Here is a 27,480-nt window from a genome sequence, read left to right as displayed (position 1 = left end):
CCATACTTTCCAAGTGCTTAGTACAGTGTTCTGCACACAGTAAGTACTTGATAAATACAATTGAATGAATAAATGAATGAATGATGTCTGTCTCCCCCTTCTAGACTGTGAGCCCATTGAGGTCAGGGATTGTCACTCTCTGTCACTGAATTGTACTTTCCAAGTGCTTAGTACAGTGCTCTGCACACAGTAAGCACTCAATAAATACGATTGAATGAATGAATGAATTCTAGGGCTTCACACATTTAATTTTTTTATTTTTATTTTTAAACATTTATTGACTAGCCCCCTCAAACTAAAGCAAAGCTCTACAGAACTGCAGTGCTGCTTAACTGTCCCTATGTTTGGTATACACCACATCCAACTCAGTGAGCATCACTCCACCAACCCACATTCAGGCTAAATTCAGTACTGAGGAACAAGACATCACCAACGGTGATATCTTGGAATGAATTTGGTCTATCATTGTTGCAACTATGCCAACTTGAACACAGTTGGCTGGACGGAAATGGGAGAAAAATGAGTGACAGTAGGATTCCCCAAAGCTGCCGTGTGGCGGGCAGGAAAAGGGAGACCATTAATTAGGTGGACAGAAAAGATGATTAAAAAATGCAGTACAACACCGTCCACTGGTCATCCCCAATACAGTCTCCCTTTTGTAATTCTGGGTATACACTTTGGGTAACATTTCCACTGTTCATCCATCCAACATCTTTCAGAACCATCAGGTGAGTGTACCCTGTCCTTGTGACTTGTTAAAGATGTGTCACTTTATAAAAAACATTCCTGGTTTCTTTATACCACTGCACGACTCAGGTATCTGCTATGATAAACAGTTTGAGGCTGGAAGCTTCCCTAATATCTCCCTGAGAAAAGATCAAAGTAAAGAATTCATTGATCCTTTTAGGTATTTTCTTCGATGCCCGAGCACACAGTAATCAAGGGTTCCCAGTGATCCCTTATCCAGCTTCCTGCTTTTGATATGTTTGAGGAATCTTTTATAATTATCTTTGGCATTCCTTACAAAATGCTCTTCAACTCCTTTTTTTGGACAGCCTAACTTCCTGATGGCACCTGATCTGGCACTCTCCATGGGCTTTCCTTTTCTCCTCACTCAGGTGAGCTTTCCATATTTTTAAAGATGCCTGTTTTCTCCAGTAATCTGTTTAATTTTGCCAGTTAGTCATTGGGGTTGGGGGGGGTGGGGGCTGGGGAGCGGGGGACGGGTTCCATCTAAATGACTGGATTTCTTTGTTCTGCAGTGAAATTACTTGGGCAGTTGTGAGCCACAAACAAAAAGAAAAATGGTTTTACTGTAATTTCATGACTACTTTTTGTATTTGTTATATTTTGAGATCCTGCCTGTGACAAACTGTGTTAAAAGCCAATACTTCACACATTTCGCTTTAAACAAACATAAAGTAGTTCTCAAACCTGACTTGAAGAGCTGTGAAAAGACACAAGCTTACAGTATTTGCTTTCACCTGAGGCATATCCACTACCCTGCAAAGCCACCATGTTTAGCTTTTGTAACAGGTTCCCCTGGCTGACTCGGACTGAAGCTCCATCCACGGCGTTGGGTTTCTCCTGTTGATATGACAATGTTTCTTGATCCGTCAGCAAGACAGTGGGAAACAGTCTAAATGAAATATGCCAGCTCCCTCTCTTGTGAAGTAGCTTGTGAGTTGAGGTGAAAGCGGTACCATATTTCTGAACCTCCGTGTTAAAATCAGGACAATGAGAATTTTTGCTGAATTATAAGCTAGGTGACCTTTATTTCTAGCTACAAACGGCAACTGGAGTTCAGGAATCTTATAATTATATGCTGTGGACTCATTCCAGGGCTGGCTTCCAAGAAGGGCTACGGAGAGTCATTTCAATGACAGTCAGTTGCTCAAGGGCTGAATGGTCTAGCAAAGCCAGTAGTTTTCTCAAAAAACTACTCTATCACAGTTTTCTGATTGCCCCTGAAGACTATCTGGCAGCTGCTATTGTTCCACCGTGGATTCACCATATTCTCCGATTTTGTTGTTTCAAATTTGTATCGCCAACATCCAATGCATTTCTGGTAGAGCCCAAAGTAGTTTTAAAACTTAAATATATAATGTATACACCTTCTTTATGAGTTTACTTTTTATCCTGTGCTCCTTGATTTTTAAGAGGGTAGTAGTAGTAGTAGTAGTAGTAGTAGTAGTAATAGTATTGATTAAATGCTTACTGTGTACAGAGCAAATGTAGCTTTCCCTTCCTTGTCCGTGTCACCCCTAAAATTCTGGAAATCTCAGAATACAGTTTAGATTTTTGTTGTTTTAATATCCTTATTTAAATCACTTTTTTTCTCTTTGAGCTTTCTTATTGATTTCTTCAGCTCAGGTAAGCAATGTATAGAGTTGAGGAATCTTGGATTAACACTGATCCTGCTAATCAAGACTATTAGGTATTTTGACCTGGACAAGTTGAGAATTTGGGGAGTTTATTAGATATGTACAGATTCTAGTAGTATTCAAACTGTTGATCAATCTTGATCTCTTCTAAATGACCCATTTTGCACAGCAATTGAATAAACATGTGTAATCCTCAGAATCTAAAGGACTGAAAATCTCTATGATAATGTCATCTAGACATCTCCTATTCTTTCTGTCTTTGTCCTGAATAGACAGGAAAGGGTGACAGTTACATAACACAAATTCCAAAGTCTGCATATCTTCTTGCAGACAGCTACCGAAGCAAATTGGAAAATGCAATTGCAGTTTTCTCTTATTTAAGCCCTGCTTTCCATATTAAGAAATTTTACTCTCTCATTTTTCTTATGTTTAAACCCATTTTTTAAAGCACGGCAGACGAATCTATGTAGATTTTACAGTCTACCTGTTCTGAATATGAAAAATAGATTGACAGTTCACATAAAAGGACTCAAAGGGCTTTTGGAAGAACTCAAGAAATCAATTCTTAAATGGGATATCATTTTTTTTTAAATATATACACTTGGTGATGCCAGGTGACTGTATTCTATACATCATTGTGAAATTCCAGACTATTCCACAGCATGCTGGGATTACAAGCAGGTTTTGAAAATCTTGTAGCTAAACATGAATTTCAATCAGAAATAGAAGAGCCCTTTATTCAGCACTGTGAAGTAACTGTAGAAATTTAGCATGTCGTAAACCCAGGGTTTGCCAGCTAGCATTTCCATTAAAATGCCCTTGAAACAAGGCTGGTTCCTGCAGATCAATGACCAAATCAGTAAGCATGTACAGTTTCCTTCTTGGTAGTGAAGGAAGAGAGTCTCAAGAAAATAGAAACACGCACTCCTCGTTCTGAGAAGTTCTATTTGGAAAATTTCCTTCCCTAGACAAGAATATAGAAATGTTCAAAAAAATAGAGGAAAAGTTAAAAGTTTGAGGTTCAAAGAATGTATGTTGGTTCCAAATACTACTAATAATAACAATAATAATGTGTTAAATCCTTACTGTTACCTCATCTATAAAATAGTGATTAAGACTGTGAGCCCTATGCGGAACATGGATTGTGTCCTGATTCGCTTGTATCTAGCCCAGCACTTAGTACAAGTGGTTAATAAATGCCCCCCAAAATAAGTACCAAGTACTATACTAAGCACTGGGATAGATACAGCAGATGCAGTTTGTCCCTACCCCTGTCCACATGGGCTCACAGTCTTAGTAGGAGGGAGAACGGTTATTGAATACCCATTTTACCATTTAACATATAAGGAAACTGAGGCACAGAAAAGCGACTTGCCCAAAGTCACCCAACAGACCAGTGGTAGAGCGGGGTTTAGACCCCTGGTCTTCCGCTTCCCAGGCCCTCCTCTTCCCACTAGGCTGTGCTTCTTCCCAAGAGTTAGGAGAGTCTCTGAAGAATTTGCCCAGAGAACTTTCCCACCACCAATGCCGATAAAGTCAATGCCATTGCGTCACTGCTGGCAGAAAGCTAAGGAGTAATTTTCCATATGCAATTTATTCCCAAGCGTGTTTGTCTGTGAACAACTGTTCATTAGCTTGAAGATCGTTCCTTTTCATTTCCCAGTTCTCTTCAACTTCTGCCCTAATCCTAATGATACAATAGACAATTATTGTATTATGTTCCATGAAAACCATTTTGTACATTTGTGGCATGAATTTTTTTGCCCCCTCAGAATTTGTCCCAGAACTGTGAATGTAAGTGACATGTAGCTATCAAAGAGTCATTTAGTTTAGTGTACAGGAAGAGGAAAGCTTGTAATGCATTCCTTTCGGGGCATGTCATATACAAAGAAATTCAGACCTTTGGCAGGGAATAAAGAGTTTATTAACGTTTTTTCTTCATATTGAAATGTGTAACTTTTCAATCAGTTGTGTGCTCTTATACACAAGTACCCCAATTTATTCTAGCCTTTTGGGATATTTTGACAGTGACCACTTAGATGAAGCAAAGTGAAGAATTAAGCAAATATCTAATGAATTCAATTGATGTAGATTCCACAACTAGTCTGATTCTACATTTTTCCTCAATGTAGACTTTGAAGACACAGCATATCAGAGCTGTTATCTCAACTTTCCACTTCATTTGCTGATGCAAGCACCTCCTAAAACAGACAAGGTTGGAAACCTTATTTGGCATAGGGTTTTTGCAGGTGCCTATTTAGTAAGCGCTTAACAAATGCTATTAATAATAATAATGATGGTATTTGTTAAGCACTTACTATGTGCCAAGCACTGTTCTAAGCACTGGGGTAGATACAAGGAGATCAGGTTGTCCCCTGTGGGGCTTACAGTCTTAATCCCCATTTTACAGATGAGGTAACTAAAACACAGAGAAGTTAAGTGACTTGCCCGAAGTCACACAGCTGATTAGTGGTGGAGCCAGGATTAGAACCCATGACCTCTGACTCTCAAGCCCCTGCTATTTCCACTAAGCCACGCTGCTTCTCAATTATTATTATTATTTGTACCAGTGAAGAAAGGAAAAGTCGTGGATTCAATCTGGCAGAATCTAACAGAAAACTACAGGATTGACAGAATGAATGAATAAGTGGGCAGAGGTACAACACATTGAGAATTGGACACAACTGTTTTATATTCAAAACTATTGACAGCCAGAGGAACAGCAGCATAGTGAATGCTGTGTTGTGGTGCTATATGCAACAGGTTTTGGTCGCTGCTGTGGTCTTTGCACCCAATTTAGCTAGCTATTTTCAGGATTCCTACTGAGCGTAACCACTACGTGAGATGCTCTTCATGGTTCTTCAGTCAGACACCTTTACCATTAATGACACAGCTCCAGCAAGCATTCTCCTATTTCTGGCTGGATCACCACCCCCGACCCCCTCCCAACCCCATCTCCCACTAAAGCGGAATGTGGTTTGGTCTCTGTGGGGAATGGGGAAAGAAGAATCCAATTAGAGAGTGAGTTCTTTCTGAACCACCCCACTAATATCCCTTAATTAGAGAAGCAACATGGTCTAGTGGGAAGAACTCTTCTGCTTGTCTACTGCGTGACATTAGGTAAATCACTTAACTTCTCTGTGCCTCCATTACCTCATCTATAAAATGGGGATTAAGACTCTGAGCCCCATGTGGGAAAGGAACAGGGACTGACTGCATCCAACCTGATTTTCTTGTATCGACCCCAGAGCTTAATACAGTAAGTAAGTTTAGTACAGCTTGACAAATACCATAGAAAAGTTGTTACTTTTAAGAACCATATGAGGACAGAATACTTAGTAACATTGATGATACTTATTTTTGGTGACAACTGACGCATACCAGAACTGCAGTGAATCTTCCCATGACTGCAGGTCAATGTCATCAAACGCTTAGTACAGTGCTCTGCACACAGTAAGCACTCAATAAATACGATTGAATGAATGAATGAATCATCAAACAGACCTTCGACTCTATTCATTGTAGCGTGTACATATTTCCCACAGATTCTTAGCAGGGATCGTGGGCTCTGAGGGTAAGACAGAGAGCCATACTTTCTATTACTTAAGCAGGCAGAGTTAAGTTACTTTATTTACTCCTTCTCCCCAGCACTGACTTGTTTCAAAATTAGTGGTGTTACAAAAAGGAAAATCATTTTTCTATATAGTGGAATTTTCCGGTTGATTAGATGGGTGCTGTACTTTCTATTAGTCTCCCTCTCTCTCTCACCCTCTCCCACCCCTCCCCCTTTTCCTTTCCTTTCTATTAATGCAAATTCCTCACTCTCCTCATCTCCCTTCTTTCTCTTTGTGTGACCAACAGTTCTTCTGTTGACCAGGCTGTCCTTCCCTCATTCCATTTCCCTGTTTCTCCACTCATTTGTTCTCTCTCTTCTAGTAGTTCTATCCTTCTCTGACCCTCTTGTTCTTTTTTTCATGCCACTGGTAATTCTCTTTCTTCTGCTACTCAAAACCCTGTATCTTTCTACCGTTTAAGCATTTAAGCGTTTAAGTCCCATAGCACTTATGTCCATATATACAATTTATTTTAATGTCTGCCTGCCCCTCTAAGTTGTAAGCTCCTTGTGGGCAGGGAGCATGCCTACCAGCTGTTATATTGTAGTCTCTCAAGTACTTATAACAGTGCTCTGCACATAGTAAGTGCTCAATAAATGCAATTCATTTATTGTAATTGTTTTTCCTCCCTTCTGTTTTTTTTATTGACATGCATTCTTCCTGGTCTGCCTGTTTCTCCCAAACCTTCTCTATCTACCCATCTCTTTTTCCCTCTGTTTCTCCATCTCCCTCTTCCTTTCCTTCTCCCTTTGTCACTCCCTACCTCTCTACTTTCTTCTCTTTCTTTGATGCTACCCAGTGTTCTGTTCTCCCAGGTGTCCCCCGTACCTTATGTGGTAGTAAAGGGAACTCACTGAAGAGTTAGACCCTTGCAGGCTGGTGGGGCTTTTTACAGTGATAGTGGTGTTGGACAGGAGTGTAAACCTGATTATCGGCACCAACCACACTAGGTTTTTCCACTGCGTTTCTGCTTCTGCAGAGAATGTAATTTCCACGGTACTGGGTGGGATGGAAGGGGAGATCAGGTTCTTCAAACTTCAGCATGGAAAGAAGCACTCAACGCATAGCAAACTCACTCCCATTATGCCTTTAGTCATCAACCAGGGCAATGGCAACTGCCAGTCACTGTGTGTATGTGTGTGTGTGCGTGAACCACAAGAATTTATTTTGTAATAGATGAGTAAAGGAAAAGTATAACTTGCCTGACTGATGCTAAAGTAAACATGTTTCATAAGACTGAAAAACATGATCCCTATTAGTTCAAAGTTTTTGGTATGCATGACTGGAAGCAAAACTTAACTAAGGGTTTAAAAAACAAAACAACCCAAACTCGTCCTGTTTTATGGAAACCTGGATAGGTTTGGGGCAAGAATAGCCACATTCACTTTATCAGACAGAAGTCTGGAAAACACTTTCTGTTCTGTCCATATAAAGAATCATGTGCAAAACAGCTGAAATTGATTGAATGCTTTATCTAGTGCTTGTGATCGGGTATCTTCAGCAGTAACTCAGCACTAGCACAAAAGAGGTGGCAGAAGAGTGAATGCTTTCCTCCAAAACCAGAAAAATATCTGATCATTAACACAGTAGAGAAAATAAGTCTATTTGTTAGAGGAGAGCTGTATGAAGCAAATGCCTTAATTTACAGTATCTAGCTAAGTATATGACACATTGGGTGGCATGTCCCTGCACCTTTAAAAAGGCACTGCTGAAGCAGCACTCATTGATTTGACATTGGGTTGTAGATGCCTTGAAAAAAACAGAAATGGAGATGCCAATTAGCTGTGAATAAAGGCAGCTAGTTTTAGTCACCACTAATTATCATCTTTTTCTGCCTCTTCAACCGTTCTGGTTTGCTGATAGCATAAAGGAAACCCAAAATAATGGCCAATAGGAAGCAATTAGTACAATACAGGCAGAATAGTAAACATGAATTGTTTCCAAATTGCCCAACCTCACCAATCAAGAATAAAACCTCCCTTTGAATTTATCATTATTAAAAGACCTGTCTCTTCAATTCGCCCCATTTGTTGATGTTCAGGGTCAGAAACTAAATACATTCCCAAGGGAGAATTGCATGTGCAAGCATTAAGTGTATTTATTTAAAACTGTGGAGACTTTAAGAATGAGATCAGATTTCAGAGAAAAGCCAGGGGACTATAAACAGCTTGAATGGCTAAAAACCTCACTTCACTTCTCAAATATAAAATAGGTTATAACCTAGTTTCCTTTTGGCATACCTTGCATGATTTCCTCTTTGAAAATAAAAACACTGAAAGCATTTGACTTCTGGAAAAAATGTCCCCTACTCTAAGCATGAGGAAATGGGCCGAGCTTAAGGCAAGTGGAATTTAAGGTTTCACAAGCAGCCGCGCTTGGGAACCGGCAGCCACTCGGCGGCATTGGGGAAGATCTTGCTTCTGGCCCAGGTTGACTTAAATGATGTCGGGACCTGCACCTCACAGCATCTCTCCAATCTTGAATATTTTTCACACTACCACTTAAATACCCCACTCCTACCTGAAACTAAGTATGTCAAAATAGAACTTAGTGTATTTACCAGTCGATGGTATTTATTGAGTACTCAGGGAAGCAGCCTGGCCTAGTGGGAAGAGCACAGGCCTGGGAGTGAAAAGACCTGGGTTCTAATCCCAGCCCCACTACATACCTACTGTGTGACTTTGGGCAAGTCACTTCACTTCTCTGTGCCTCAGTTTTCTCATCTGCAAAATGGGGATCCAATATCTGCTCTCTCTTCTAGTTAGACTGTGAGCAGCCCCATATGGGACCTGATTATCTTGTATCTACCATAGTGCTTAGTACAGTTCTTGGCATACAGTAGGAGCTTAACAAATACCACAATTATTATTGTTATTATTATCATTGTTATTATTACTGTTTGCAGATCACTGTACTAAGCACTTGGGAGAGTAGAGTACAATAGAGAAGGTAATAATAATAATAATAATAATAATGACATTTGTTAAGCGCTTACTATGTGCAAAGCACTGTTCTAAGCGCTGGGGGGATACAAGGTGATCAAGTTGTCCCACGTGGGGCTCACAGTCTTAATCTCCATTTTACAGATGAGATAACTGAGGCCCAGAGAAGTTAAGTGGCTTGCCCAAGGTCACACAGCAGACATGTGGCGGAGCTGGGATTTGAACCCGTGACCTCTGACTCCAAAGCCCGGGCTCTTTCCACTGAGCCACGCTGCTTCTCATGATCCCTGGCCACAAGGAGTTTACAGACTAAAGGAGGAACTTACATATTTACCAACCTTTCCTTTCTTTCCAACATCTCCATCATCGACTGTGAACTCACTGTTGGGTAGGGACTGTCTCTATATGTTGCCAACTTGTACTTCCCAAGCGCTTAGTACAGTGCTCTGCACACAGTAAGCATTCAATAAATATGATTGATTGATTGACTGATAGCACCACTACCCTCTAGGCTTCGAGATATGCAAGCTTGAAGTCTTATATTTCTCTTTTTCCTTTTCTTCTGTTCGTAGCCATGCCCTGCTGATTATTCTTCCAGGATATTTTATGGATCTGCTGATCCTCTCAACTCATCTCACAGTCCTAACTAGACCCCTGCCAAAGTTCTGGTCTAGGCCCTCTTGCTTGGATGACTATAACAACTGCTTCATCAGTCCCCTGACCCGAATATCTCTCCCCGTCTATATGTCCTGTGCACAGTAACAGGAATCATCTTCTGGCACCATTCTGATGCTGTCACTCCTTTTTACAACCTCCTCCAGGATCATGATCCTTAAAACCCACTACTAATTTTCCCTGATCCTGTTCATCATCATCAATCGTATTTATTGAGCGCTTACTGTGTGCAGAGCACTGTACTAAGCGCTTGGGAAGTACAAATTGGCAACATAAGTACAAATTGGCAAATTGTTCAACCTTTATCTTCTGCCATATTTCAAGTTATGCTTTCCATTCTTCCCAAGCAAATCTAGCCAGCATCCTCCCCACCGCTTCACTTATCGATGCCCACCTCCTTTCCTTGTCCATCAAGCAATCATATTTATTGAGCACTTACTGCATGCAGAGCACTGTACTAAGTGCTTCAGAGAGTACAATATAACAGAGTTGGTAGACACCTCAAAATTATACAAAGCTCATTTCCTTCAATCAGCCCTCTCATCTCCTTTACACCTCCCCAAATGTTTAGCTCTTCCTCTGCAGTAGTGGTGTTGTTTTCAGCAACTCCAAATGCCCAGGACTGTTAACATCTGTGTCAACAGATGATGAGGAAAAGGATTCCTCAATAGTAGGGTTCTGGAGGTCACAGCTTAGGGACTTTATTAGCAATAGTAATGGCATTTATATGTTCCTACTGTTTGTAGATTGCTGGGGGAAGAAACAAAATCACTAATGAGAATTAGACAAAGTCCCGGCCCCCCAGGGGCTCACAATCTAAGAATATATGGTGGAGAGGTGTTTGGCGATGGATACAATAGGAAAGATGAAATCATATAAACACAAAAACAGTGTAATAGATTAAGTTCAGAGACCAACAAGTTTGGTGGCAAAAGGGACAGGTAGGAACCTTAGGGTGTTGCCACCCAAGTCATTGAGTAATAGCTGTTTGGCGGTGGCAGAAACAGGATTGCTCCTTGAAATACTTTTTTTTCCCCCTTGCACAGGGATCTGCTCTACTGCTCATTGTTGACTTATTTCTGTGCATCCTCTATGTGTTTTCAGTGTTTTCCTCCTATACTAAGGACCCTGGAATTCCTTCCTCATGCGTTATAAATATTATTTTAGTATTTATTCTGTCACCCTTTAGAAGATACACTCCTGGAAGACAGGATTTCTGTCTTATTATCCCTTTGTTCATATTGGAGTGTGTCTCATAACCTGTATCAAAGCCCATCAGCAGCAACGTAAGAACATAAGCAATGTTCTATTAGGTTATTCATTCATTCAGTCATTTTTAATGAGCGCTTACTGTGTTTAAAGCACTGTACTAAGCGCTTGGGAGAGTACAGTACAACAATAAACATACACATTCCCTGCTCACAATTCATTCATTCATTCATTCATTCAATCGTATTTATTGAGCGCTTACTGTGTACTAAGCACTTGGGAAGTACAAGTTGGCAACATATAGAGACGGTCCCTACCCAACAGTGGGCTCACAGTCTAGAAGGGGGAGACAGAGAACAAAACAAAACATATTAACAAAATAAAATAATTAGAATAAACATGTACAAATAAAATAAATAAATAAATAAATAGAGTAATATTTGACTTTGGCAGGTGGCCCCTTCGGGTCTGCTGACTCCCAGGGAGGTCGTAGCATCTTTCAGGGCTACCTCTGGTGTCTGAACACCCCTATTTAGATGATACCTCTCACTCCAACTGGATAAGGACCAGGAAAAGTACTCAACTATTCTTGCATATGTACATGTAGAAGAAAACATCTTCCTAGCACATTTGTACACATTAATGAAATCTCCTGATCAGTCAGTCACACCATCTCTGAGAAAGGAATGACGCTTGCATACATACAGATATTTCCTTCCCTCAGGCAATAAGGTACCTATGGCCTGCCGTGTTTGCTTTAACTTCCCTCACACTTCTCAAAATGTGTGCATTCTTTACACTCATTGCACAGTTCCAAGTGCATCAAGCAACAACCATAACATTCCGATTGGAAACGATTTTCCGGAAAACAATTTGAAAATGATTCCTGATGTTGCAGAAAGGCTGCTAAGCCTTGAATGTTTTAAGGTTAAGAAAAGTGATTATCATTTTTTGTTATTCTGCTGATGTTATCAGTTCTTACTAGTGAAGTGTTGATTATGGCTTCCATTTTAAACAGTTTGTTTAATGTTTCCGAACTCCGTCTAAGAAAACACTCATAATCAGAACTGGAGCATTGCAGCCGCCAGATCACCAGTGGTTGCTTAATATTCTAGGCTGGTTCCTCAGTTTTGATCTCCGGTGCTCTGCTCTGAAAAATGAGAAAAGCTACAGTGATACAAACCAGCCAACAGAAGGCTATGCAAAGACAGAGAATGGCTCTGTCTTTCACCAGGGAGCCTTCTTTGGAGCTAGCACTTCACAGTTGTCTGCTAAGTCCTACCAGGGGACAGGGAGCAGAGAAAGAGAAAGGAGTTATTTTCACTTTTCTCAGTCCAAGCTGGCCTAACCTTAGAGTTGCTGTCATACAGAGGGGCGATTTGCCCGGCCTTTCTTGTGACCCTTGCCCAAATGCTGTTTCCTGAGACTGCTCCCCGGGGCAAACAACCCTGCTGGGTAGGGGTGGAAGAAAGTCTCTTGGATCCATTCAGTAGAAACTGCACCTTTTTCACTCAAGGATGAAGTATAATGGTGGGGAGAGAGTGGCCATCTGATAATACCGACGAGAAGTTATTGCATTATATGTAGCTGACTAGTAGGACACATGGCTTGCTACTAGCAGTTGGAAAATTTGTCAAGCTTCATCCCTAATAATTCCCAATGATTCAGATTTTTCTTTGTGCATGCAAAATCATTTATTACCCCATCCCAGTATCAAATCTGTATTTACATGGCTTTGAGTTACTTAAAACAGATTGAAATGTGCAAAGTGATTCTAGAAAAATTAATTCTCCTTGGAATAATCAATCAATCAACTGTATTTATTGAGTGCTTACTGTGTGCAGAGCACTGTACTAAGCGCTTGGGAAGTACAAGTTGGCAACATATAGAGACAGTCCCTACCCAACAGTGGGCTCACAGTCTAAAAGAATAACCCCCCCATTGCACTCAGAGGAGTAAACCCTTTGGTCCTATGCAAAACCCTTTGTGTTTCGGGCCCTCTCCCTTGCATGCTAGATTAGGGTTCTTCTTCCTTAAACTAGAGGTCTTCTGAATATTGAAAATCCTGACAGAATCACATGCATTTCAATATCTATCACTGATCACAATACAAGTACAGTCCTGTCAAAGATTTGACAGTTCTGTAATCACTGCATTCTGCATTGCATATAAACCAAAATGAAACATTTTCAAGCTGACAAGAAAGTTTGGGTTCAATCCTCAATTGTTCTTCAGATTTGCACTCTTGGTTATATTCCAGGAGCTGGAAGGTAACTTTATACACTTATAGACATCGGTTAGGTTCTATCATGTCCAGTTTTGATATTCACCTTTAAAAGAGTATAAGGTAAAGGTTTAGAAAACATGAAAGAGCACTGGAAGTTATTGTATCTGATGACTAAGCACTTTGTGCACAGTACAGTCATTTCTGCTATAATCTATGTTGTCATTACATGATTTGGGTAGAAGATGTTGAAAAATTAGGGAATGTTCTTTCTACAGTATATGTCTGTTCTGCGATACCGCACCCCATAAATCAGGTCAAGTAGATTCAGTGTAGGAAGAAGCAGGTGTGTGAAGTGTGATGCTTCGGTCAAAGGAACATGATATACTTTTTCCTTAACCTGAGGTTTCTACAAGAATGCAGTCACTGTGTTGTAGCTGACTGTACCATATTTAGCAATGGCAAGGTTACAAGGATTGAAAAAGTTAGAAAAAGTTACTGACTCATAGTTGGCTCCTGATTTGGGGAACAGGAAAGTTACCCTGAGGCAGAAATAAGAGGACATTTTCATTCAAAAAATAAACATGGCAATATTAGTAGTATCAAGACCCTTGTGAGGAAGTAGTCCTTGCATTTCTCACTGCTCCAGCCTGAACCATCCGTGGTCAAAATGCTCACAACCTTCCCAGTGTTTTAGGCTGACACTACCTGTACCTCACTGTTTAGGGACAGGTTTTCTTCCCAGCGGTAGTGGGCAGGGAGGAGGTGGGGAGGTGCCACAGATTCAGAGCCTTCTCCAGGGTTCGAATCCCGGCTCCACCACATGTCTGCTGTGTGACCTTGGGCAAGTCACTTAACTTCTCTGAGCCTCAATTACCTCATCTGTAAAATGGGGATTAAGACTGTGAGCCCCACATGGGACATCCTGATCACCTTGTATCCCCCACAGCACTTACAACAGTGCTTTGCACATAGTAAGCACTTAAATGCCATTATTATTATTATTATTATTATTATCATTATTATTATCCTAGGGGCCTGATGTTGGGGAATATGGGACTATGTGATTTTGGCTAGCTTCTGTCAGGTACTGAAAATAAGAATAATGAAAAATTGAAGGAGAAACAGTTATCTGACCAACCACCTCCCCCCCGTAAAAAAAGGTTGGGTAGGGATGTAACAATTATGTTCGAGTATATGAAGCATCTGTACATAGCAATAGATAGCTGTTCTCTATCTCCGGAGAGGGTGGAACTTAATGGAAATGGCTTAATAAATTCACCTGAAGTCATTTTGTTTGGTTACGGTAATAAATAAGGATCTCTAAACTCTACAATAGGCTAGAGAGAGTATCAAATCTTATATGGTTTTTAGATGCAGGCCTGCATAGATTCAAGGAGATTTCATAAAGATTGTCCTGTTGGCATATAATTACAGAACTATAGTAATTTTATAAATGAAGCTTAGTACCAACCTTCAGACCAAACTGCATGTCTATAGAGCACTTGTAGTGTTCAACCTTCTGGTGTCTTCTAAATGAACTTACCGTAGATACCACACACCCTGTATCCCCCCCAGCGCTTAGAACAGTGCTTTGCACATAGTAAGCGCTTAACAAATGCCATTATTATTATTATTATTATCCAATTTCTGAAGCAGTTTCATCAGTACCTCGACTTGCCATATTTAATTAATAACAAATATAAAATGGATTACAAACAATCAGGTTGTGAAATGCCGTCAGGACTGAAATGATGTGTGTTGCATCACTCCTTCACCCGTTGGGTCATATGGAAAGAATAAACATCAGCAGGGTACCTAAACAGCTTATGTATTGTGAAATTAAGTGAGAGGACCGTATAAATGGAAAATATTTTTTTAATGTGGTAAGATACCTGTTCTTCCTTCCCGTTCAACTGTGAACCCCGGGTGGGAGATGGACTGTGTCCTATCTGATTATATTGTATCTACCCGGATGCTTGGCTTGGCCCTTAACACATACGCTTAACAAATACATTATTATTATGATATGGAATAGTCATGGACAGCTGGGAAGCTGTAATTTATCCAGGTGCCTTCTGGGTACAGGGCACTGTACTAAGCTTTAGGAGTATTAATATTAATACCATTAATTAACATTATTATTAATTTAATGTTTAATATTAATAATGCTACTATTCTATTTATTTTGTTAATGATGTGCATCTAGCTTTAATTCTATTTGTTCTGTCGACTTGACACCCGTCCACATGTTTTGTCTTGTTGTCTGTCTCCACCTTCTAGACTGTGAGCCCGTTGTTGGGTAGGGACTGTATATGTTGCCAACTTGCACCTCCCAAGTGCTCTGCACACAGTAAGCGCTCAATAAATACAACTGAATGAATGAATGAGTACAATAGAGTTTAAGACACAGTTCCTGCTCTCAAGGAGTTTAAAGCATGAGACCTACCAACTTAGGGTACAGCAATTGGAAATGAGGTGACTCATGGAAGACAAGGCTTAAGATGATTGTGATGTCAAGAGAGAGGCTCAGAAAAGGTTCCAGGCTTCCCAGATGACAAATGAATGCTTCAACACAAGGCACAGTGTTTATAGGCATATGCTGTGAAATGGATTGTCAACCACAGACTGCTATCATTAGTCACACTCTCAGACTGACTGATAAAATATCACAATCAGTAGCCTCACCTTCAAACCCCAAAGGACAGCTAAATATTTAAAGGGTAATATTAAATTACACATGCCTTTTGTATATTCTTTGTTTCACATTTTGTTTGTCTGACTCCTCCATTCCTCCTGCTAAAGGTTGCCTATGTAAAGCTAGCATTTCCAGGATTAAATTATTTTACTTTTTTTTTAAGGAATTTGGAGCCCCTGTAATGTCCTCTTTTCATCAATTTCCGAAAAATATGGCACTTTGCTCATGGCATTTGTTAAGCACTTATTATGTGCCAAGCACTGTACTAAGTGCTGGGGTAGACATGACCTCTTCAGGTTAGACACAGTCCACGTCCTACATGGGGCTCACAGTCTCAATCCCCTTTTTACAGATGAAGTAACTGAGGCACAGAGATGTTAAGTGTCTTGTCCCAGGTCACCCAGCAGACAAGTGGCAGAGCTGGGATTAGAACCCAGATGCTGTTGACTCCCAGTCCTGTGCTTTATCCACTAGGCAACACTGTTTCTTACGTTTTTATGCATTCTTTGTTTTGGGGTGACAGAAATTTCTGGCAGCCTGAGAATTTTACCATAATCTTACAACTAAAATCAAAATCCTCCAAACTCTTGATCTGGGAATTTAAGTATTTGAAATAGAAAGCCACTTAACACTCCCCATACTAAGTTAAAAATAGCAGCTTACTCACTTTCCTTAGGTAGGACCTCCTTCCAACCTTTTTAGGCAACCGAAGTTCTTCTGAGGATTTCAGTTTTTAAACTTCAGTCAGTGACCTTTTGGCTGTGGTTGGAATTTCACTCACATCAAGACACTTCAACTTGAACTACTTTCGATCAGTTTTTTCTCTCTACCCCTGAATCCATAACCTTTTCCACATTGCAGGAAGTCAGTTCCGACTTGTCTTCCGGAGAGGACATTTTCTTATGAAGATTAACAGAGAAGCAGCGTGGCTCAGTGGAAAGAGCCCGGGCTTTGGAGTCAGAGGTCGTGGGTTCCAATCCCGGCTCTGCCACTTGTCAGCTGTATGACTTTGGGCAAGTCACGTAACTTCTCTGGGCCTCAGTTACCTCATCTGTAAAATGGGGATTAAGACTGTGAGCCCCACGTGGGTCAACCTGATCACCTTGTAACCTCCCCAGTGCTTAGAACAGTGCTTTGTACATGGTAAGCACTTAATAAATGCCATTATTATTATTATCATCAGGATGTCTCACTAGAGAGAAGCAAACTTGGGGAGAGGAGAAATTAATGTTATGGAAGGCAGTGCTATGCAACCTGAACTTTTAGTTTAGAACCTTTCCAAGGTACTGAAACCTGCAAAGCAGGAAGCGTGAAAATTCCATCAAAGAAACTAATCTTCGTTACACCTGTCTAGGATTTGATGTGGAAGACAAAAATCGTACATAGCATTCCTTGCTCCAATTCAGACTTTTCAGTGAACATCTAAGCTTGGATTTAGAAACAAATTGTTGGCCAAAAATTGGAGTTATCTGCCTTCCGTTAGCAGCCTACCCTAAGGCAACTCCCTTAACTTCTCTGAGCCTTATGTCCTCAACCCTAAAATGGGGATAAATGGGAATGCTCTACCTCACAGGGATTTTGCAATGATTAACTAAAGATTTTAAGGTACGTTGTGCAAAATATAATAGTAATCATCCAGGTCTCACCTTTTGATGTTCACACATGCCTAGAAAAGTTTCCTATACATATGTCCAGCCAGATTTCTGCCAAAGATATATTCCAATGCAGCCACTTAAATGTCCCACTGAGTATCCCAAAATTCCAAATAGAATATATTAGTATTTATTTTCTGCTTGGGCAATTCCTAATGCTAGGTTGAAAATATCCCTTGTAATAAAAATTGGCCAAATTATTGGTGCTCCCATTGAGTTATTGAGAAACTCCAACACCTCCCTTGGCATTCCTCCTATGTTCCCTCTGCCAGAATCTGTTCTTTGTTGAAGTGGTGGCTAAGCCTTTGGCAGACACAGTGAAATTTTGCACTATTGCCTATCTGCTTGACAACCACTATCAATTGTCTGTAATTTGATGCTTCAGAATTGAAGCTTGCCTGACTCATCCTTGTTAGAACTATTGCCTTTGAGCTCTTCAAGACTTGTTGTTGCTATTACCATGTACATTCCTCTTTGACAGGAAAGAGCCCACAGTGCACTTGTTGCAGTATAGGATACACTTAGGTTCCAGACCGGTTTACTAATCAGTCAACCAGTGGTATTTATTTAGCACATACTATGTGCAGAGAATTGTACTAAGAGCTTGCAAAAGTACAATACAGTAAAGTTGGTAGATACAAACCCTGCCCATAGTAATAACTGTGGAACTTACAATCTAGTGGGAAATGCAGACTTTAAAATACATTACAGATAGGGAATGGCAGAGCATGAGACTATGCCCAGAAGTGTTGAGGGGCTAGAATATCAAGCGCTTAAGGGGTACAGACTCAATTGACTAAGCAACAAAGAAGAGAGGGCAAATAGGGGAAATGAGTGAGGCTTCAGTTGGGGAATGCCTCTTGGATGACATTGAAAAATGCAGCCACAGCTATTTAATAATAACAATAATAATAATAATAATAATGGTATTTATCAAGCGCTTACTATGTGCAAAGCACTGTTCTAAGCGCTGGAGAGGATACAAAGTGATCAGGTTGTCCCACGTGGGGCTCACAGTCTTAATTCCAATTTTCCAGATGAGAGAACTGAGGCCCAGAGAAGTTAAGTGACTTGCCCAAAGTCACACAGCTGACAATTGGCGGAGCCGGGATTTGAACCCATGACCTCTGACTCCAAAGCCCGGGCTCTTTTCCACTGAGCCACGCTGCTTCTCTATTTAGGGGTTAACTTTTTAAATCAGTAATAATGATAATGATGGCATTTGTTAAGCTCTTACTATGTGCAAAGCACAGTTCTAAGTGCTGGAGTACTTGGCAATCTCATGACTACTCTCTTGTGCCACCCATTATTTGAGGTCTAAGACCACTCCAGACAACTTCCTGAATGAAGCTAAGTTTGAAGTAGGATCTGAATGAACTAAAAAGGATGTGGCAGATGAAAAATGAATGGTCACTCTTATGAGGCGGCATGGAAGAATATGGAATAAGAGAATGGAACCGGGAGGACTGACTGAAAGTTTTGACTTGATGGGTGGGAACGGTCAGAAGGGGCTACTATCCAGAAAGACCATTAGGGCACCTAGCAACCAAATACAGTAATTGGCCAATGCTTCATTACATCTTTGAATTCTGAGCACTTACAAGGCTTCAGCAGACACACCACTTCTGGGACATCCTGTCTTCCGTTTAGCCTCTCAGTCTGTTCCCATAAAATCCAGTACGTATGCTTTCCATCTTCTCCCCGCTTCATGTAACAAATGCCCTCAGAGACAGAGCAGAACTTCCTCTCCGACTAGTAAATAGAAGGGCTATTTCCAGCCTTGAAAAGCTGTCTTTATCCTTTGCCCAATACTAGTTTAGGGTTGATTTCCATATTCTGTATGTTTTGTAATTCCTTACTCGAATGGGAGCATATGGGTTATATTTAGTTCCTTCTGTTGATCCTAGGTTCTGGTATTACTTCCAATCTCTTCTCCTTATGAAAAGTCAGAAAAAAGGGGAAAAGGGAAACTCCCATTTCTAAATCCAATTAAACCCTTTCCCGCCTAGTTCCTCTGGTAAAAGTCTTTTGTTGCTGAAAACACGGGAAAGATTCTATGATGTAGAGTAGTGATTTTTCAATTAACTGCTTTAGAATTAATGAGCCCTTTAAAAATGTCTCCTGCCTGACCTTGCAGAATCACAGCCTTCTTAATCTAGGCACCTAAAAATATAATCATATTTGAGTAAATATGATTTAATTTAATAAAAAAATTTAATATGAAATAAAGCTACATTTGAAAAATACATTTAATGAAATGGACTATGCTGAGTCTAACTATAGCTTTTTGAGTTTGTATCATTGAAAATTGTATCACTGCAAAAAGAAACATTCTATGCTAGCTCAGGAAAATCCAATAAGCTTTATTAGTATTTTTTCTAGAATATTAGAAGTTTCCACTTGAAAACCAGTGACCCAGGAGGTAGGGAACCAAATGGGATCATGAGATTAACTCTGCCACTGACTCACTCTATAGGCTTGAATAATTTACAGTAATTCCTTTGTGCCTCAGTTTCCATCTTCCACCTCTAAAATGGGGATGTGTCATCCTCTTATCTCACAGGTGTGTGGTAAGAAGATGAAGTGTCCATTGGGCTAAATCAAAGAAGAGGAAGGACTCTTTGAGAGAAAGGGGCCAAATAAAAAAGAACACAAAGCATTTTCCTGGGTTTTGCCAGTTTGAATGGTGTATAGAAACACATTGGATTTTTCTCATTCAGATAAACTAGCAAGCACAGTTGTCTTGATGAATCAGAAAAGGGAATCTCTTCTGGTTCAGTTTGGATTCTATGGGAAATTTCAACTTCAGAGACTTATAACTTTTTCAGGAGCCAAATGTGATGTAGAATGAAGCAGGTTGGCTCAGTATCTGAATTTCACTGCCACTGCACATACTTGTCTGCAAAGTCTCTATATTTAGGCTAAGTATAGGATAAGGTTTTAAAGATTGCAGCAACCTATATTTGCTCAACAAACTAGGACTGCAGTCAATAGAATAAAATAATTCACTCTAAATCCATCTCCCATTTTACATAGCGGCTGTTTTGAACACCATAAAGCTCTAGAGATACTCTCAATGATCATCAGAAATTCCACTGAAGATGAAAAGATAGTTACTACTCTGCCCAGTCTGTAGGTCGGGCAAGGCCAAAGGACATTTAGGAAGCTGTTGATGGAGCAAATAAGAGGTATCCTAAACCCCATCCAATTTTCTCTCCGTTTTAGTCGTTCCTCACTTGACTTTTACAGCCTGCCAAGAGTCAGAAATATCAGATAATTTCCCCTATTGCTTCAAAATGTTTAATGTAATAGACATGCTTCTTATATTAATATGGTTCAAGATGGATAATTTTTAAAATGACTTTTCATTTTCATTCTTCAAAATGTATTATTGATCACGCAGGGAGGGATTGTGGTCAGGTGGAAAGGACATGGCACTGGTAGTAAGGAGACGAAGGTGTTCACACCAGCCCAAGCTACTGGCCTGCTGTGTGAAGCTTTTGGCTACAAAGTACCAGGCAGATAATGACGACTTTCAAATTATTCCAAGTTAAGTGAGTTTCCCCTTCAGTGAGTAGGAGTTGGTAGTCCTTTGCCAGACCTAGAAGGAGACCTAGGGAAAACTGATTTCTAAATTGCACCCTCCACTAATAACGTTTGGTTCCCTAGAGCATCTCTCTCAATAAAGGGTCATGGAGTTTTGCAATTTTCTATTTTTTTCCAAATCAGGCCTGCCACTTAATCATTCTGGGTCTGCAGTTTCATCACCTGTAGGCTGTGAGCCCCGTAGGGGACAGGAATTGTTTCTGGTCTGATTAACCTTACCCCAGTGGTTAGCTCAGTGCTCCACCAGAGTAAGTGCTTAATTCCATAATTCCACATGTGTTTAAGTACATAATCAACGGTGCCAATGATCACTATTATTTTAAAATTTAACTTTGATTCAGGAGCCTCATCCAGGAAAGAATTATGGTTGCAGTTAAATTGCATGAATACATCTAGTTTGGGTTAGCATGTTTTTTTTTCACATTTTATTAAAAGCGAGTAAACACCACGATAAAAATATTTGGAATTTTTTATTATTCATATGAAGTTCCCAGTATGCTCTGGTACCAATTCATTGAATTAAATTGTAGTCTGTTAGAAAACAGAATCTAGACTGACCCGTCAGGCTCTCTCAAACTGCAAACAGATTCGAATGAGGGACGCTGAAAGCTTTGGGGAGAGAAAGTGACGGAAATTATTTTAGGACACTGAAAAATGTTGCAAAATCCTCTATAATGTCGAGTGATTTTCAAAATGGCCTTAAGATTATTCCAAAGTAAGGGATTTTCCCTCTCAACGAGCGAAACTTGGCAGTTCCTCCAACAGCACCTCTAAGGGAGATTGAGGGAAAACTGGTTTCTATATTGCAGCCTCTAATAATAACACTTTGCCCTTCTATAGCATCTCTCTCATTAAGGATCCAAGGAGTTTTTTGGGTATCCTTTTTTTTTTTTAATTCTGCCAGTCTCTCAGCAGAGCCGAAATCATCACTCCTCCTCTTCCAGCTAGGAAAATAAAGGACACTAACTTTCCCCAAGGTCACCCAGCAAATCATTGGGAAGGCCTCGGGAAGAATCCAGGGGTCCTGATCTCAGCTGCCTCCCTTTGAAGATTTTTAATTCTCTCCCCCCGGCCTTGCTCCTAGGGGAGGGGGGGACCCCAAAAACGTATAATCTAGGAAAGAGAGATGGGAGAGGAAGGGCCCCTGGGGGAGGGGAGGACCCCCAAAACGTGTAATCTAGGAGAGATGGGAGAGGAAGGGCTCCTGGGGGAGGGGAGGACCCCCAAACCGTAAAATCTAGGAACCAGAGATAGGAGAGGAAGGGGCGCACACATTTTTTGTTTTTACGAGAAAGGAAAAACTGGGAGGTAGCGGTCGGAGCCGTAAGTTGCCCGCTGCTTCTCCAAAAGCAGGATCTGATCTCAGACCCAAAGCGTCCTTCCCGTCGCCGGGGAGCCGAGGACCCGCTCCACACTCTGCCCGCACCTCGGACCCATCGGCCAGGCTCGGCCGAGGAGGAGGAGGAGGAGGAAGGGGAGGAGGAGGAGGAGGAGGAGGAGGAAAAAGAGGAGGAGGAAGAGGAAGAAGAGAGGAGGACGAAGAGGAAGAAGAGACGAGGAGGAAGAAGAAGAGAAACAGGAGGAGGAGGAGGAAGAAGAGAGGAGGGGGAAGAAGAAGAGACGGGGAGGGAGAAGAGAGGAGGGGGAAGAAGAAGAGACGGGGAGGGAGAAGAGAGGAGGGGGAAGAAGAAGAGACGGGGAGGGAGAAGAAGAGGGGGAGAAAGAGGAGGAGGAGGAAGAAGAGACGGGGAGGAAGAAGAAGAGGAAGAAGAAAGGAGGAGGAGGAAGAAGAGGAGAGGAGGAGGAAGAAGAGGAGGAGAAAAAGGAGGAGGAGGAAGAGAGGAGGAAGAAGAGAAGAGGAAGAAGAGAGGAGGAGGAAGAGATGAGGAGGATGAAGAGAAAGAGGAGGAGGAGGAAGAAGAGAAAGAGGAGGAGGAGGAAGAAGAGAGGAGGAGGAAGAAGAAGAAGAGAGGAGGAGGAAGGAGAGAGGAGGAGGAAGAAGGGGAGAGGAAGAAGAGACAGGGAGGAAGAAGAGGAGGAGGAAAAGGAGGAGGAGGAAGAGAGGAGAAAAAGGGGAAGAGAGGAGGAGGAAGAAGAAGAGAGGAGGAGGAAGAAGAGAGGAGGAGGAAGAAGAAGAGAGGAGGACGAAGAGAAAGAGGAGGAGGAGGAAGAGGAGAAAGAGGAAGAGAGGAGGAGGAAGAAGAGAGGAGGAAGAAGAAGAGAGGAGGAGGAAGAGACGAGGAGGAGGAGGAAGAAAGAGGAGGAGGAGGAAGAAGAAGAGAGGAGAAGGAAGAAGAAGAGAGGAGGAGGAGGAGGAGGAGGAGGAGGAGTCCCGCCCCCCCGTCCCTCCCCCGGCGTCTCCTGGACCCGCCCTGCCCCTCCTCCCTCTCCGCCCTCCCGCCGGCGAGCCTGCCGGGCACCCAACGCCCCTGCCGCCGCCGCCGCCTCCTCCTCGTCGTCCGTCCGTCCGTCCGTCCGTCCGTCGGTCGGTCCGCCGGTCCGTCCCCCCGCCGGTGGGTCGGTGGTGGCCGTCCTCTTCCGCGTCCCGAGGGGCCGCGGCGGCGCTCCTCCGGGGGCCCGATCGGCTTCCCCGGGCCCGGCCGGGGGCTGCTGGGCGCGCCCGGCTCCGGCCGGCCACGACAGGCGCGGCCCGCCGACGGGGGGAGCCCCGGGCCCGCAGCGCACCCGCAGCGGGATCCTAAGGGAGAAGAGGAGGAGGAGCGGGAGGAGGAGGGAGAAACGGGAGGGAAGCGGGAGCGGGAGGAGGAGCAGACGCCGCCGCCGACGTCGCCGCCGCCGCCGCCGCCGCCGCCCCCGCCGCCGCCGCCAGGAAGGGAGAGACGGAAGAGACTTGGAAACCGTCAAGTGCCCCCCGTCCCTGCGCCGCAGGCTGCCTTTCCAGCTTCATGGGCAAAGTGTGGAAACAACAGATGTACCCTCAGTACACCACCTACTACTACCCCCAGTATCTGCAGGCCAAGGTACCGGGGCCCAACGGGCGGGCCGGGGGACCGGGGGACCGGGGGACCGGGGCCCGCCGGCCGTCCGTCCGTCCGACCGTCCGTCCGTCCGCCCGGCCATCCGTCCGTCCGTCCGTCCGTCCGTCCGTCCCGCCGCCGGGGGGACTTGATTGAGCGTTGCTAAGTATAGGCTAGGCGGGGACGGAGCGCCCCGGGAGGGATCGGGTTACCGAGGGACACGGACCAGACAGGAAAGAACGGGTCGCCCCTTCCTGCCGCCCGGGAAGGGGAGGGCACCAGGAGGAGGAGGAGGACGACGACGACAGGGAGGAAGGGGTGGGGGTTTGTGGGTCCCTGCGGTCCGGTTCCCCCTTCCCTTTCCCTTCCCTCCGCCTCCACCCCAAGAGCTGGAGCTTTTTGCCTTCTTCTGACTCATGCCCCCTCCCCTCCCCTCCTCTCCCACGTTAGCCAGAGAAGGCTCCGAGCAGGTCCAGAGAGTTCTCTTCTTCCTGCTCCCCGACACCTTCGTCCTTTTTTTTTTCCCATGCCCCCTCCCCTCCTCTCCCTCTCCCACGTTAGCCAGAGAAGGCTCCGAGCAGGTCCAGAGAGTTCTCTTCTTCCTGCTCCCCGACACCTTCGTCCTTTTTTTTTTCCCATGCCCCCTCCCCTCCTCTCCCTCTCCCACGTTAGCCAGGGAAGGCTCCGAGCAGGTCCAGAGAGTTCTCTTCTTCCTGCTCCCCGACACCTTCGTCCTTTTCTTTTCCCATGCCCCCTCCCCTCCTCTCCCTCTCCCACGTTAGCCAGGGAAGGCTCCGAGCAGGTCCAGAGAGTTCTCTTCTTCCTGCTCCCCGACACCTTCGTCCTTTTCTTTTCCCATGCCCCCTCCCCTCCTCTCCCTCTCCCACGTTAGCCAGAGAAGGCTCCGAGCAGGTCCAGAGAGTTCTCTTCTTCCTGCTCCCCGACACCTTCGTCCTTTTTTTTTTTCCCATGCCCCCTCCCCTCCTCTCCCTCTCCCACGTTAGCCAGAGAAGGCTCCGAGCAGGTCCAGAGAGTTCTCTTCTTCCTGCTCCCCGACACCTTCGTCCTTTTCTTTTCCCATGCCTCCTCCCCTCCTCTCCCTCTCCCACGTTAGCCAGAGAAGGCTCCGAGCAGGTCCAGAGAGTTCTCTTCTTCCTGCTCCCCGACACCTTCGTCCTTTTCTTTTCCCATGCCTCCTCCCCTCCTCTCCCTCTCCCACGTTAGCCAGAGAAGGTTCACGAGCAGGTCCAGAGAGTTCTGTTCTTCCTGCTCCCCGACACCTTCGTCCTTTTCTTTTCCCATGCCCCCTCCCCTCCTCTCCCTCTCCCACGTTAGCCAGAGAAGGCTCCGAGCAGGTCCAGAGAGTTCTCTTCTTCCTGACACCTTCATCCTTTTTTTTTCCCATGCCCCCTCCCCTCCTCTCCCACGTTAGCCAGAGAAGGCTCCGAGCAGGTCCAGAGAGTTCTCTTCTTCCTGCTCCCCGACACCTTCATCCCTCTGCCCATCCTCCAAGCTCTCTCTCTTCCTCCCTTCAAGGCCCTGCTGAGAGCTCACCTCCTCCAGGAGGCCTTCCCACACTCAGCCCCTTCCTTCTTCTCCCCCTTAACCCCCTCTCCATCCCCCTCATCTTACCTCCTTCCCTTCCCCACAGCACCTGTATATATGGATATATGTTTGTACATATTTATTACTCTATTTTACGTGTACATATCTATTCTATTTATTTTATTTTGTTAGTATGTTTGGTTTTGTTCTCTGTCTCCCCCTTTTAGACTGTGAGCCCACTGTTGGGTAGGGACCGTCTCTATATGTTGCCAACTTGTACTTCCCAAGCGCTTAGTACAGTGCTCTGCACACAGTAAGCGCTCAATAAATACAATTGATTGATTGATTGATTCATCCTTTTCTTTTCCCATGCCCCCTCGCCTCCTCTCCCTCTCCCACATTAGCTAGAGAAGGCTCCGAATAGGACCGGAGAGTTCTCTTCTTCCTGCTCCTCGACACCTTCATCCTTTTCTTTTCCCCTCCTCCTTGCCATCTTTTAGGGTGAGGTTATGACACTTCTCTTACTTACTAACTTCTGCTGGTGTTTGGGGCAAAGAAATGGCCAGAGTGCAGCCAGTAAGCGTCCACTGATGCCCCTTCATAATAATAATAATAATAATGGCATTTATTAAGCACTTACTATGTGCAAAGCACTGTTCTAAGTGCCCCGCTCACCCACACACCCCTTCTTCTTTTTCTCTTGCTCCCCCTCTTCTTTCCCCACCCTTTTGCCCTTTCTTCTCCCTCCCCTCTTCCCCCCAGTATTGGCTACATGGTAACATCCCCAAAGGAGGGGCCATAGATTCATATATGTTTACATGGGGCAAACTTTTAAGGAATCTGGACGTACAGATTCAACACTCATTCGGTTTCATCGCCTGCTCTTTTTGGTGTGTGGGTGTGTGACTTCAGCAGCCTTGACTCCTGTTGGATATTTGACTGATGCTGTGAACGTTTGAGAGCACCGAATTGCATTTTGTTGGCTAGGGATCACAGATACTTGGCATTTTGGTGGATCTTGGTTGCCGATACAGCTATTTAGGAAAAAATGAAGGCTCGTGGGCCATGTTTTTTTAAGGTGTGTATTTGATGTCCATAAGGGCTGGCAGGGTCCCTGTTCTGAAAGCATCATTCTGCAACCTGGTCAAGACAGAGATAGAGGCGCCAGCCCTTTGAGTATTTTAACATCAGCTACTCCGCAACCACCAGGGTCACTTGTTCTAGATCCCAAAAGAATCATAAGTGGTTACAGCGTGGGAACTTTCTTGTGGAGAGGTTAACAGTGTGCTACAGTTACTGAGAAAATATTTCTGAAGCTCTGTAGTAGACTCCCCTGCAGGCAGCTTTTGCTTCTTAGGTATGGACGCGTACACCGCCTTGCGGTTTTGGGACTTTAAAAAACCAAAATGACACTGACCCACCTGCATAAAGAAACTCAACCGTCAGTGATATGGCAAAAAACGCTCTTTTTGCTGTGGGTAGCCAGCAACCATCAAGATGGCAGCAGTTTTAATATCGATTATTAATTTCCTCTTTGTATGTTTCCAAAGATTTGAGACTGATGGATGTTTTTGCAAAGATCACCAAAACTATCAGTTGTTTAAAGGAATATCATGGGGTAATCAATGCACTGGGTTTTAGCTGTCATATATGTTTAATGCACCTTTTTAAATTATGCAGCATAGGGTGCCTAAAGGATAGCCTTTTGTACTATTCGACACTTAACTGTATGAATAATAAATAAATACACTCAGGTGAAAGAAAAAAAACAACAACATTATTCTACAGGAACGTTTACCTTAGTGATTTTTTATGTGCCATTAGTAAGTTAGAAACCAAGTACATAACATTTAATATAGCTAATGCAATGCCACTTAGCTCTTTTGCCCTGTAAATAATTGAAGAGGGCGACGAACTGTAAGAGCCTCCTCTAGTAATTAGGGAAGGATCCAC

General features: G+C 43.2%; 1 protein-coding gene across 4 annotated transcripts in view; it reads left to right on the top strand.

The window, feature by feature from the left end:
• Positions 1-1,060: 1,060 nt before the first annotated feature.
• Positions 1,061-27,480, top strand: part of RBMS1 (RNA binding motif single stranded interacting protein 1) — a 227,470-nt gene continuing 201,050 nt past the window's right edge. For 2 of the 4 annotated variants that reach the window (XM_038751076.1, XM_038751075.1), the window contains exon 1: positions 23,825-23,985. In XM_038751076.1, the coding sequence (XP_038607004.1) occupies positions 23,911-23,985 (75 nt within the window). In that variant the 5' untranslated portion in view covers positions 23,825-23,910. Of the gene's footprint in view, positions 1,119-23,824; positions 23,986-27,480 lie in introns of those variants that run through there. The other 2 variants (XM_038751078.1, XM_038751077.1) reach the window with 2 other exon arrangements.

Source organism: Tachyglossus aculeatus, chromosome 9 (assembly GCF_015852505.1).
Source record: "Tachyglossus aculeatus isolate mTacAcu1 chromosome 9, mTacAcu1.pri, whole genome shotgun sequence".
Taxonomy (NCBI): domain Eukaryota; kingdom Metazoa; phylum Chordata; class Mammalia; order Monotremata; family Tachyglossidae; genus Tachyglossus; species Tachyglossus aculeatus.
Note: the sequence above shows the minus strand (reverse complement) of the source record. Positions and strands in the feature narration are given on the sequence as shown.